Source organism: Kogia breviceps, chromosome 8 (genome assembly GCF_026419965.1).
Source record: "Kogia breviceps isolate mKogBre1 chromosome 8, mKogBre1 haplotype 1, whole genome shotgun sequence".
Taxonomy (NCBI): domain Eukaryota; kingdom Metazoa; phylum Chordata; class Mammalia; order Artiodactyla; family Physeteridae; genus Kogia; species Kogia breviceps.
The window spans coordinates 27253248-27266085 of record NC_081317.1 but is presented as its reverse complement, the minus strand read 5'-3'; the positions used below and the strand labels follow the sequence as shown (position 1 = coordinate 27266085).

At 33.6% G+C, this 12838-nt stretch overlaps 1 protein-coding gene across 6 annotated transcripts in view; it reads left to right on the top strand.

Moving 5' to 3' along the window:
* Positions 1 to 11002, top strand: part of FSD1L (fibronectin type III and SPRY domain containing 1 like) — a 77308-nt gene extending 66306 nt beyond the window's left edge. For 5 of the 6 annotated variants that reach the window (XM_059072110.2, XM_059072109.2, XM_067041038.1 and 2 more), the window contains 2 exons: positions 290 to 378; positions 4876 to 10996. In XM_059072110.2, coding sequence (XP_058928093.1) covers positions 290 to 378; positions 4876 to 4998 — 212 coding nt within the window. In that variant the 3' untranslated portion in view covers positions 4999 to 10996. Of the gene's footprint in view, positions 1 to 289; positions 379 to 4875 lie in introns of all 6 variants that reach the window. The other variant, XM_059072107.2, reaches the window with a different exon arrangement.
* Positions 11003 to 12838: the final 1836 nt, after the last annotated feature.

Sequence of the window (12838 nt, the reverse complement as noted above, 5' to 3'; positions counted from 1 at the left end):
TAAAATAAATAGTCTATAGTTGAGTAAGTAGAATAGTGCCAGATTATGCAAGCACTATGGAGATCTTGAAAACCAGGGAAAGAAAACTGGATTGGGGCTTTTTCTTAAGCATGTTTACTACTGATTTGTAAGTGAGAATTACTAAGTCCAGTCCTCATAGTGACAAAAAAATTAATGCCAAAATGTGCATTTGGTTATTACTTTTATGCATGATTTTATGTTAGACTTAATTAGATATTATAATTTTTTTCAGTAATAAATCAGACTTTTTTTTTCTCCTTCCTTTTAGGTCAACTTTCTTTCTATGATGCAAACTCAAAACAGTTGTTGTATTCCTTTAAGACAAAATTTACTCAGCCAGTACTACCTGGTTTCATGGTTAGTACGTAATTTATATTTTATTTGGTTTGGCAACTTTAAGGAGAACAATCTATGCTGTATATTTGGGGAAGCACAATATCTTATTTTTTCTTTATATTCCTCTCCCTTTCCCCAGTCCACCTCTCCCAAATCTGTGTTTGTCTGTATATTTTTGGTATATTTTATTGAAATAAGTGTTAAGACACGAAAGTCTGCAAATCATAAGCATGTAGTTTGATCAGTATTCATAGGACTGCACTCATTTTTGTAACTAGCATCTAGGTCAAGAAATGGAGCATTGTGCCCATTTCCAGCCCCTAATGGCCCTCCTCCAAAGTGGTTACTGTCTTGAGTTTTAATGCCATAAATTCATTTGCCTTCTTTTCAACTTTGTATAAATGGAATCATACAGTATCTTTTTGGCTCAATATTATGTTTGTGAGATTTATCCATGTTTTTCTATGTGGTGGTAGTTCACATAGTTTTCTATTGTATGTATATGTATAGTTTTCCATTATATAACTATATCATAATTTATTTACCCATTCTAATTTAGTTGGATACTTGGGTGGTTTCCCATTGGAGACATTTACAAATAGAACTTCTATAAATGTTCTTGTTAATGTCTTTTGGTAGATATGTATATGTATTCCCAATGGGTATATATAATTAGGATTGAGGTTGCTAGATCATATGGTATGTGTGTAACCAACTGTAGTAGAGTTTTCCAAAGACGTTGGTTATACTAATTTACCACCAGCATTATATGAGAGTTTGAATTCCTCCACATCTTTATCAACACTTGGTAATGTCTTTTAAAAAATTTTTATCCTTCTAATCGGTATGATACATTACATTGTGGTTTTCATGTGCATTTCCTTGGTGATTAGTGCTGTTGAACAACTTTTAATATGTTTATTGACTGTTTGGATATATTCTTTTGTGAAAAATGCTTGCTCAAGTCTTTTGCCTGTATTTCTGTTGGGTTTTCTTCCTCTTTCTTATTGATTGTTTTGGAGTTATTTCTATAGTCTGAGTATTTTGCCAGATATATGTATTGCAGTTATCTTTTCCACTCTGACTTTCCTTTCCCCTTTCTTATTGGTGTCTTTTGATGAACAAAAGTTGTTAATTTTAATGTTGCTCAGTTTATCAGTTTTTTCATTTATGGTTAGCACTTTTTGTGTTCAGTCTAAAAAATTTTTATTCACTCCCAAGGTCATGAAAATACTGTGTTTTCTTCTAAAAGCAAAATTTTCCTTATACATTTAGACATAGACTGCATTCACAATACAAGTACAATATAGAAATTATATGTTTGGTATGATGTTAGGGTTGAAATATATTCTTTAATTCCATATGGATAGCTGCTTATTCAAGGACCATTTACTGAGATCATCCTTTTTCCACTGCAGTACAATCTTTGTAAAATATTAGATGACTATGTGTGGTAGACTGAATATATGTATGTCTATATACACATATATAATTTCAGGACTACTCAATTTCAGAAAAAGTCACGATTCTCCACACAAAATGAAACTTGGTTTTGAATTTATATTTTTATTAAGGAAATATTACTGCTTCTCCTAATTCCTTTATCTGTTGCCTTTCCCTATAAGATTAGGCCACTGTGGGGAGTTCTGCAATCCAGTTAAGATCATCATTATTCTGGCTAGAACTTTCCTTAATTTGGGGGCTGCTTCTACAGATCAGGATGGTATATTTCCATTGCAGACTTGGTGGAATGTTTATATGTGTGTTCTTCCACAATCACCCCCAACTGTAACTCCTAAACTGTAAGGATAAAGTATCCAGGTTATATGTGGGTTTAAAATAAGGTACTTTTAAATCTCACAATTGATAATGATTATTTACCCTAGATACCCTAAAGTCATAAATAAGTTTAAAAGAATGCTAATAACCAAGACTCCTAGATTTCTCTTAAAAAGTAAAAATGATTAGTGAATAAAGTTATTGTTTGTAGTACAATACTTAGAGATATTGGAAAGGTTATTTTCTTTTTAACCTCTGCATATGATTTATTTTTGGCTGTTTTTCCAAATTGGTCACTCAAGGACAATATTTTTACCATGTGGAATTCAAAGTTATTTTTCCCCTAAGTCTCAGATATGCTTTTTAAAAAGGGTAGATTTCATTTTTAATTTGAGTCTATCTCGGGAAAGTAGGTAGTGAGTTTATTCATTGTTTTTTCATTCCAAATGATGAAACTATAATTACATTAGTGAATGTCATAAGATGCTTTTTTTATGTGCTTATTTGCCGTTTGTATAATTTCTTTGGTGAAGTATCTTAAAATCTTTTGCTCATTTTTTAAAGTTGGGTTACTTGTTTTCTTATTAGTGAGTTTTAAGATATCTTTATGTATTCTGGATAAATCCTTTATCAAATAAATGTTTTGCAAATATTTTCTCCTAGTCTCTGATTTTTTTCCATTTTCTTGACATTTCAAAGAGAAGTTTTTCATTTTGATTAAGTCTAGTTTATCGATTTTTTTTCTTTTATGGATCATGCTTTGCCCAACTCAAGGCCACAAAGATATTTTTTTTTGTTTTCTCCTTGTAGTTTTATAATTTTAGGTTTTACATTTAGGTCTGGGATCCATTTTGAGTTAACTTTTATATATGGTATAGAGTATGGTTTGAGATCTATTTTTTTTAACATCTTTATTGGAGTATAATTGCTTTACAATGGTGTGTTAGTTTCTGCTTTATAACAAAGAGAATCAGCTATACATATACATATATCCCCATATCTCCTCCCTCTTGTGTCTCCCTCCCACCCTCCCTATCCCTTTTTGCATATGAATGTCCACACATTTCAGTGCCACTTACTGAAAAAGACTAACCTTTCTCCATTGATTTTCCCTTCCACCTTTGTGCTAGATATTTTGAGTAAATATTTTTTTAAATCAAATAATTTTCAATAAAATAAGATAGTAGTTTTGTAATCAGTTGCTTTTGTATTTTTTAATTTATTTTTTATTGAAGTATAGTTGATTTACAATGTTGTATTAATTTCTGCTGTACAGCAAAATGAGTCAGGTATACACATATATACATACTTTTTTTTTGGCCACACAGCTTGCAGAATCTTAGTTCACCAACCAGGGATTGAACCCAGGCCTCAGCAGTGAAAGTGCCGAATCCTAACCATTGGACTGCCAGGGAATTCCCCTGTACATTCTTTTTTATATTATTTTCCATTATGGCTTATCCCAGGATATTGAATATAGTTCCCTGTGCTATACAGTAGGATCTTGTTGATTATCCATTCTATATATAATAGTTTGCATCTACTAACCCAAAACTCCCAGTCCATCCCTCCCCTACCCTCTCATCCCTCAGACATAAAGAACAGCAACCACAAGTCTGTTCCTTATGTCTGTGAATCTGTTCCTGTTTCGTAGATAGGTTCATTTGTGCCATATCGTTTTTTGGCCATGCCACGTGGCATGCGGGATCTTAGTTCCGGACCAGGGGTCGAACCCGTGCCCCCTGCACTGGAAGCACAGAGTCCTAACCACTGGACTGCCAGGGAAGTCCCATGTTTTTGTATTGTTTTTGTATTTTAAGAGTTATCATGACCTTCTGTCATTAATATTTTAGAATGTTAATTATATAGTTATACATTTCACAGGTCAGCAAATTCTTTATAACTATACTATAGTTACTTAGTAAATATTGAATACTTTAGGATATAGTTAAAGTTGAGAATACTTAAAAAATTTCTAGACTCTCCCTCGATTTATGCTTATGTCTGCTACATAAATGGCAGTTGATGATAGTTTAAATGATTCATATTTTCACATTTTAATTCTCTTGACTCTATTCCAAATAAGTTATAGTTTACTGAATGACAGCTGCTCTGTTCACAAGTGAAGCAGTTTTATGTTTCATAAACTCATTCACATTTATGATAATAGAATATGGCCAGTGTATCTGGATATTGCCATTTGCATTTTTCTCTGACAACCTTAAAGAATTATAAAAGAGTTCCTATTGTTAACAAGCTAGGGAAGAAACTCATGGAATTACTCTGTTAACAGAGGGGTGTTAGATTCCTGTAGTGTCAGGCCACACCTTGTTATCAAAATCTAAAGCAGTAATTGAGGTAAAGAAGTTGACTCTTTGTGCACTTCTCTTGGTGTGAACATTAGCATCAATAATGATACTGTCTTTTGCCTAGATTAATCCAATTTAGTCTCTAAATTTCTACAGCCCTTACTTCCCATTCTGTGTGCAGCTCCAGTGGGTTCTGCTATCATAAAGACTTCCTTTGGTCTCTTGGAAAGTCTAAAAGACTTCTTTGGTTCTAGAAGACTCTTGAGTTAGCCTTTCCACTTCCCCTCAGTTCACATACGAAGGTTATCAGTTTGGAATTTGATGATGTTCACTTATGTGGCATTTTGCTTTTCAAATGGAAATACAAGGATCATTTAAGTTTTCATTTGATTTGAAATCTGACTGAAGCTTTGTTTTTGTCCTTTCTTAGGTTTGGTGCGGTGGACTTTCTTTGAATACTGGGTTGCAGGTTCCAAGTGCTGTGAGAACACTTCAGAAAAGTGAAAATGGAATGACTGGTTCGGCTAGCAGCCTAAACAATATTACTCAATAATGCCTATTCAGAATATGTTTACCTTCCCTCACCCGTTTTTGATTGGGTGGCCTTTTCTGTGCAGTTACTAATCACAGAAATTTATGAGTGGTGGAAATCAGGTTTGCTACATTCTGCTTTAAGGTGTGGAATCTGTTAGCATCAAGCATCTAGTATGAAGCATTCACAGGAACCTGCTGAGCAATATCAGAGAAGCAAGCAGACGTCGAGCAAGAAACTGATGTTTTGAAGAGTAAATGGGAAAAAAAAGGCAGTGTTTAAGTAGTTACATAGAAACTCAGTTTTGTGTTTCTTGGATTACTTTGGTTCTTCTAATACGTTTCGTTACATATGGTAGCCCTAGGACCTGAGGGAAAAGCATTGAAATCTTGTCTTCTTTCCTCTGTACTTTCTCTTTTTTAATGTCATCAATACCTGTTATTTAGTTCTTACACTGAAGCTTGAAAACTATACAGTCCTCCATGGTTTTCTAAAAATGGAAGTAATTGTTTAGGGATGGTAGAAAGGTTTTCTTACAATAGTTTATTTTTCCCCTTTTATAAACAAGCTGAGGTTTGCTAAATTATCCTCTTTTGTTTATTGACTGGATTGAATATCATTTTCTCTTTTCCAAATATTGTGATATTTCTCTTATGGTTATAACTCAAAAAAGAGAGTGGATAGGAAGTTTTTAGACAAAATAGCTTAAAATCACCCAAATTTCAGTTTTTTACCTGCCGCAAAGGGGTATTCTTTATGTTACCCTATTTAATTAGACTTTTCTTTCCATCGTTTTGGATGATGGATAAGATTTTTTAATGCTTTATATTTTCTTATTTTTTGTCTAGTTTAATACTACCTTTAATAGTTACCTTTGGTAAATTCCCACTTGAATTTGGTAATAACTGATTTTTAACATTTCTAGGAAGATGAAAGTTTATTAAAGTTATATAGTAAGTAGAGAAAGCTACCTATACAAGTTTTGTCTACGAGGAATAGGTTATAAAGGGAGGTGCCTAAAACTATTCTTTACTGAAGTCATTTAAATCTGCTTTTTAATAAGATGGAATGGTTTAAACAACTGTTTTGAAAAGCTTCAAATCTCTGACTTATTTGGCACATGAGTTTTTCAGATATAACTATTCAGAGGTGGTTTTTCTCTCAATCTTTTTGCTACATGCATTTGCTTTCTAAAGGGTTGTAATTCTTCCAAAAATCAACATAGAGTAATCTTTACCAAACTTAGGGAAAATGTGTTAAACAGTGAGTAACACCCATGGTTATTGAGCAGAGTATTTATATTTTAAAAGTTGATTAAAATTTGTAACAAGTCCTTTGAGCCAAACTGAAAGTTGTAATTACAGTATTTAAGAATCCCTTGAGCATTTTAAAGAGGTCTGGATTTGTATATTCCTTAATTTTTGAAACTTTTACTTTCTCATGTTGACTTTCTTTCGTTCACATTTTAAGTATATCGTGTTATGACAACCTCCCTAGAAGTGACCGTTGCTGCTTATTACATCTGAATTGCTTTCTACAGAAAGCCCTGTGGAATAGGAACAGCTCATTCTCTCTTAAAGTTTACTCATAGGATGTTTTGTTCATTGTAAAACAAATCTAAATGAGGAATTTCATTTGAACTGGGTATTATTTTTTCATAGGACATTCATACCTATACCATTGTCTGATGACATATTTTAAAGACTATAATGAAGTTTAGAGAATGACATTGTCAATAGATATTCTTTTGATTTTCCATATAAATATAATTTTGGTTTTTGTTTCTCCTAGAGATTTTGAAAGAAATTTTTGGATGTCCCTACAGCAGGGTCATTCTAGGACCTAAGGAAACAGGAAGTTATAATTCTTTTTCATAGAGTTAAACCTGAAAGCAGTAAGTTAGTGGTGGAGCTTTATGTGAACTGCTTTCTGTGAACAGTTATGTATATTTTAACAAAATGACACAGAAAAAGCCAGAAGTTCTTGTACTAAAAACTTTTACTGTTATGTCTATATAATTGTGTCCTCTCTTTAATTTTAAGTGCCTTTTTCCTCTAAGCATGCTCTTGCTCCATTCCCCATGCAGTGTCAACTGATATTTAAACCAGAGACCATTATGTTATACTGGTAAGGGGCTTCTATTGCAGGGGCATGAGGAAAAGGAAATATTAATCAGTGGCTGGAGGAGTGCATATTATTCTTCCTGTGCTCATACCATCATTTGAAACCCTTCATATAAAATTTTCAAATATTCGTTTGGAAAATTCATTTGAAGTAATACTATTATACCTCAGAATAAGAATCTGAGGTATAATAGTACCTTTTAATAGTACTAAAGGAAACCTTTAGTTTCCTTTTGCTGTGCTTCTTCTTAAAAGTCTCTAAAAAAAATAACAAAATGTGTGGGGTTTTAGCTTAGTTGATTTACGTTTATTTGTGTTAAGTTAAACTGGAGGAAGTTTGCCACCCTATTTTCAAACTAGAAAATAATCTAACTGTAGTGCCTATTTACGTAGTCTCAAATTAAGGTAACTATTAACTTGACACACAGTATATAACATTCTCTTTGACATTTGAATTAAAAAATACTGAGATTTTCTGCACTCAATTGAAGACATTATGGAAAGTTGGTATACCTTTTCAAATATTCTTTATTGTTTTTTTCTTTACTCTTCGTTTTGACAGGTCAAACATGATTGCTTTCTGTAAAAGAAATGCATGAGAGGTTGACGGTAATGTATGTTATCACAGGTGTAAAAAAAATTATGTTTTATAAAAACATACATTTAGTATTGCCTTCCTCTTTTAGCAGTTGAATCCCAAAGCAGTTTTAGTAAACTGGATAAAGAAGGAATTGCCTTAAGCACTTTAGAAAAAGAATTCTTTTACAATTCATTTTGACTCTTTGGACTGACTGTGTCACATACATCTTTAACTTTTCATAAATATGTATATAACAAGCATTTACTAACTAAATGCACATACAAATTTAATATACAGTAATTCTTTGAATGTTCCAGGTGTAGGTAAACAAATTGAAAGTATTAAAGGCGTGCCTGTCTGTACATGGGTTTAACTGATGGCACCTGTACCATTTTGACAAACCATGAACTGCTGCTGTACAGCTAGACTTGACCGAATTTGTTCTGCAATCATTTTTTCCCCATGGTATCATCTAAAGAGACATACTGGTTGGCTTTATTTGCTCATTTATGAAATTAAGGTGTGTACAGTATCATGTATAATTTGAATTTTTGAGACTGATCCTTGGTGGTATAAAGAATAAATAATTTGTAATGAAATCTTTTAATTAGGCTAAGATACTCTATTCCATGACTTACCTAGAATGATTAGTTTTTCTATATATACTTTTCTCATAAAATTATTAAGTTACTTAGTGTCTTTTGGAAAAATGGCAAAAAATTGGAAAAGGATATATATGGAAAATGATTGTTTCAGAGTATTAATTTTAAAGAGACAGTGTAGACTTCTATAAAATATGTGAATCTAGGCTAAATAACTACAGACTATATTTAAAAATCATCATGATAATTCTTTTTAAAAAACCCCATATTTCTAAGGTCAGTGTTCATTCATTGGCTGATTCATACAACAAATATTTAAGTGTCTGGGATATGACAGTCATACTTTGGATTTGGATTTCCCAAATTAGTGAAGTGTGATTTTCTGTGCATATAGTAGTTTTGCTGCTTTTGAGTGGTAAGACGTAGTTTGCATCTTAAAAACAATGTTTTTGCTAATGTCAGAAATTTTAAAAAGTAAATGTTAGAGTTTGTAAAAAAATTCTAATTAACTGCATATAAAATGGTTCACTTATATGTAGTCACATAAAATGTGTCTGGAGAAGTTTCTTCCTTGATTTTACTTTTACCCGGATATATTCTCTTAGGGAAGTGTATGGTCAGCATAAATTTACTCAACATCCAAATAACCATAAAGTTATTTGTTATTTTTAATTTACATTTCATAATGCCAGTACTAGAGCACTTATAAGAGATCATGAATGTTTCCTTAATCATTGCAGAAAGATTATCTCATATTCAGCATAGTTTTAGTTTTGTGTATATCTTACAGTATTCATATTATGCAAATATTTGTGATCTTGATATGTCACATATGATAGCTTTGTTACCTGGAATATTTGATTAATGTAAATACTTTAAGTTTTTTGAGTAATTTGGAGGTTAAGTGGATTATATTTGGTATATGTTTTTGTTGAAAAGATGTTGGGTATGCCATATAAAGGTTAGTATTGGCTTATAAATATTGAATAGATATCAGAGATTGTCATAGTACTTTTCTCCCCAGACTACTCACTTATTAAATTAAAACAGTATTTGTTATTTCTGGGTTAATATAAGGTACTAACTTTTGATTCATAATCATTTGAGCTATGTTAAATTGATATATGTTCTTAATGGTACCCGTTCAATGTAAGTTGGTCCTTGGGAAGGGACATATAGAGGATTTCACAGTATGTAGGACAGCAGGTAGGTGAATGTGTTTGCTTTGGCTTGGAGCTTCTTAAGTTTGGGCCAGTTTTAAAATAAGTCAAATTGTAAGTGATTGGTAAAAGCCCTTTTTTTTAGTATTGGAACTTTTTGGAGAGTCTAAGGGTTATGAAAATGCTTTGTTTTTTTAAACATTTCCAGTATCTCTAAGGTACCAAAGCATTGAGTCTAATTTACCTTTTAAGGGGGACTCTTTAAAATCAAATTTATAACTAACTCATACTGTAAGATAATAGTAGCTAGAGTTGGAGTAGTTTATGTTAAAAACCATTAGTCTTTAAATTTTCTGGATGTAACAAAAAATATTTTGGCTTAATTTCTTTTAAAGTATTTAAAATGAATCACCTTAGCTCTACCATATACTAGATCTGTTATCTCTACATAAATCATTTATCATCTTTGGGCTTCCATTACCTTACATAAAATATTGTAACTTGTTCAGCCTACCTCACAGGGCTGTTGTGAGGAATAAAATGAAATGGAGTGTGTGAAGTTGCTTCAACAACAGTAAAATGCTATGTAAATGTAAGATTACTTTCAGTTAATAATGGACTTAAGTGTTTGGATACCTCTAGATGCCATTTACTTTGACAAAGCATGTGTTTAAAGTGGTATCACCAGGACATGAAACATGATTTTTTTTTTTTAAAGAAGAAAGCCTAGTTAAAATATCCTTTAGCATTTTTAGTTTATGCATGACTTGTGGCCTTTTTGTATTTTCTCATCAAGCCTGTTACTCTATTAAGACTTACAGAACTGTAAAATTTTTCCCACAGCATTAAATTGTGTCAGAGTAGAATAGTAGCATAAATAAATGATTTAAGCTATGTTTCCATCCAGGCATTTGCACTTTCAATTTATGACTGCTCAGTGCCACATGCAAAGACTGAATTTGGCCTAAATAATTCTTTCCAAAACAACAGTTTTGGAATGGTTCAACAGTTTGCTGTCATCAGATAAATGATGTAAGGTGTATGTGCCCACTTAAAACATTTGACAACTTTTGTTGCATTGTCATTTTTTAAAACATGATGAGGCATTTCAAAACTCTGTCAAACTGGTTATCATTTAGTATCTCTCCTAACATGCTTGTTTTGCTTTAAATTGGATTAAATGGTTTACAGGTTGTCTTGATCCACAGATTGTTTGGTGTTTCTATCGTCTGGACATGGTTTTGCTACGCGGTTCTGATAATAAAAATTCTTATTCCTCAGGTTTAACCTTTAAGTTTAGGATGAAGAACATTAATGGACTACTTATAACTAAGCAGTACGCAGTGCTGCAAACTCGTGTTTTATAATAAGCATTTTGCCTCATTTTCCTTGGAAACAAGACAAAGCTTTTAAAATGTTTTTTAAACTTTAAAATAGAGTATTCGAAGTGGAGTAACTTGTATGTTGAAATGATTGTATGTTGTGTACAGAATGACCAAGTTAAGCTCTTTGAAAAGCACCTGGAATATCTCATCTAAAAATTAAACTTTTTTTCCTGCCATCTTTTGCTTCAGTGCTTGCATTTTTATCCACTCTCGTTAGATATCTACACTGTGCTGTTGAGCACGAGAAGATAAAGGTATCATAGTACCTTTGCCCCCAGAGATTTTTATTTTAGAGCAGTGCTGTTCAACACGATTGTATGCAATGATGGAAGGTCCTGTATTTGGGCTGCCCGACACAGTAGCCACTAGCCATAGGCAGCTAGCTGTTGAGCACTTTCCATGTATGTGGCTGGTTCAGCTAAGGAACTAAAATTTTTATTGTAATTTAAACGTAAAGAGCCACGTCTTGCTAATAGCTGCTATTTGGCACAGTGCAGCTAGAGATGGAAGATGAAACATGCTCTAAGTAACTATAACATAAACCAGGAACTTAGTTTCTGTCTTTGGAGCTTGTCACATCTTGCATTACATTTTGGTAGATGGGAGCTAGGAGAGAACCAGAACCTAAGATTGTTTTAAATTTATATTCTAACTTGAAACCAGTTTAGGAGAAAAAAGAAAACCAGTCTATGACCAGACGAGGCTGGATCTCCTGTAACTAAGATCATTTTCACCAAGAGAAGAATGAAGAGATACTGGATAGTCCTGAGTCACAGGGAGAGGAATGTGACAAAAGATATTGAGAAACCAGTACCCTCACATAGAAGATGGAGTTGTGTGAATGGGTGCAACATTTCTGGAGAACAATTAAATAATATCAAGGTATTAAATATACATACCTTTGAAAAGTTTAATTCCATTTCTAGGTATTTCTCTTACATATATACTCACAAGTACTCATTGCAGCATTTTGATAGCAAAATACAAACAACCTAATTGTTAACTGAACAATGGGCTTACCAAGATTCTGAAGGCTCCCCTTTTCTAAGTTGCTACACAAGTTGTTATATATTTGTCTAGATATATTCTGCATGCCTCCCTCCCCAAATATTATAAATATGTAGACCATTATGGGAATTGGCTTCCTCAATTAGAGAACATTTTCCTTGGTATACCAGTCCTACTGTGCCTCACTGGATCTCTGGGATAAGAGCTCAGGAAATTTTGTGCCTTCTACTTTTCTGTCCAAGTGTTTCCCTTACTACACCTCATTTTACATTTATACTCCATGGTACTAGTAGTATGTTTATGCCCATTTTGCACAAGGTCATGGGATTAGATTGTGATGCTTCCAGGTAACCCTACACAGCTGATACAGAATATGCTATTAATGGAAGGGTTTTCATGATACTATGAAATGGAAAAAGCAAGTCCAACAGTATATATAGCATGGCACCATGGGGGGGTGTATACTGCGACGGGCAAGAGGGGTTCCCTGCCATGATCCTCACTCTCTGGCTGTGCCTCTCCATGGAATGAAAAAGTGAAGGAGCCAAGAAATCACGCCCACTTGCAGTCTGTGTTCCTGGCTATGAACCAGATAGCTAGGACCCCATAATTCCCTGTCCCACCAGCCCCAAAGCTTGCTTACACCGCACATGCAGGCCTCTTCCTCAAATCCATCCTGCACTGCACGACAGGTGTATACCCCTAGACTCAAGGGGAGGCAGTTTGGGAGGAGTGGATGGGGCTTGGGTGTGCAGACTGGGGTGTCCACCTTCACGCTTACCAGGACCCTTGTGGCAAGCTGTAACCAGACGTTAAAAGGAAAAAGACCCAGGGACTTGGGAGAACAGGCCAACCTGGTTCTCGTGTTATCACCTTCCAGCACATGTCTGAGAATTCAGGTTTTTTTTTTTGCTTGTTTGTTTTGTTTTGTTTTTGCGGTACGCGGGCCTCTCACTGTTGTGGCCTCTCCCGTTGCGGAGCACAGGCTCTGGATGCGCAGGCT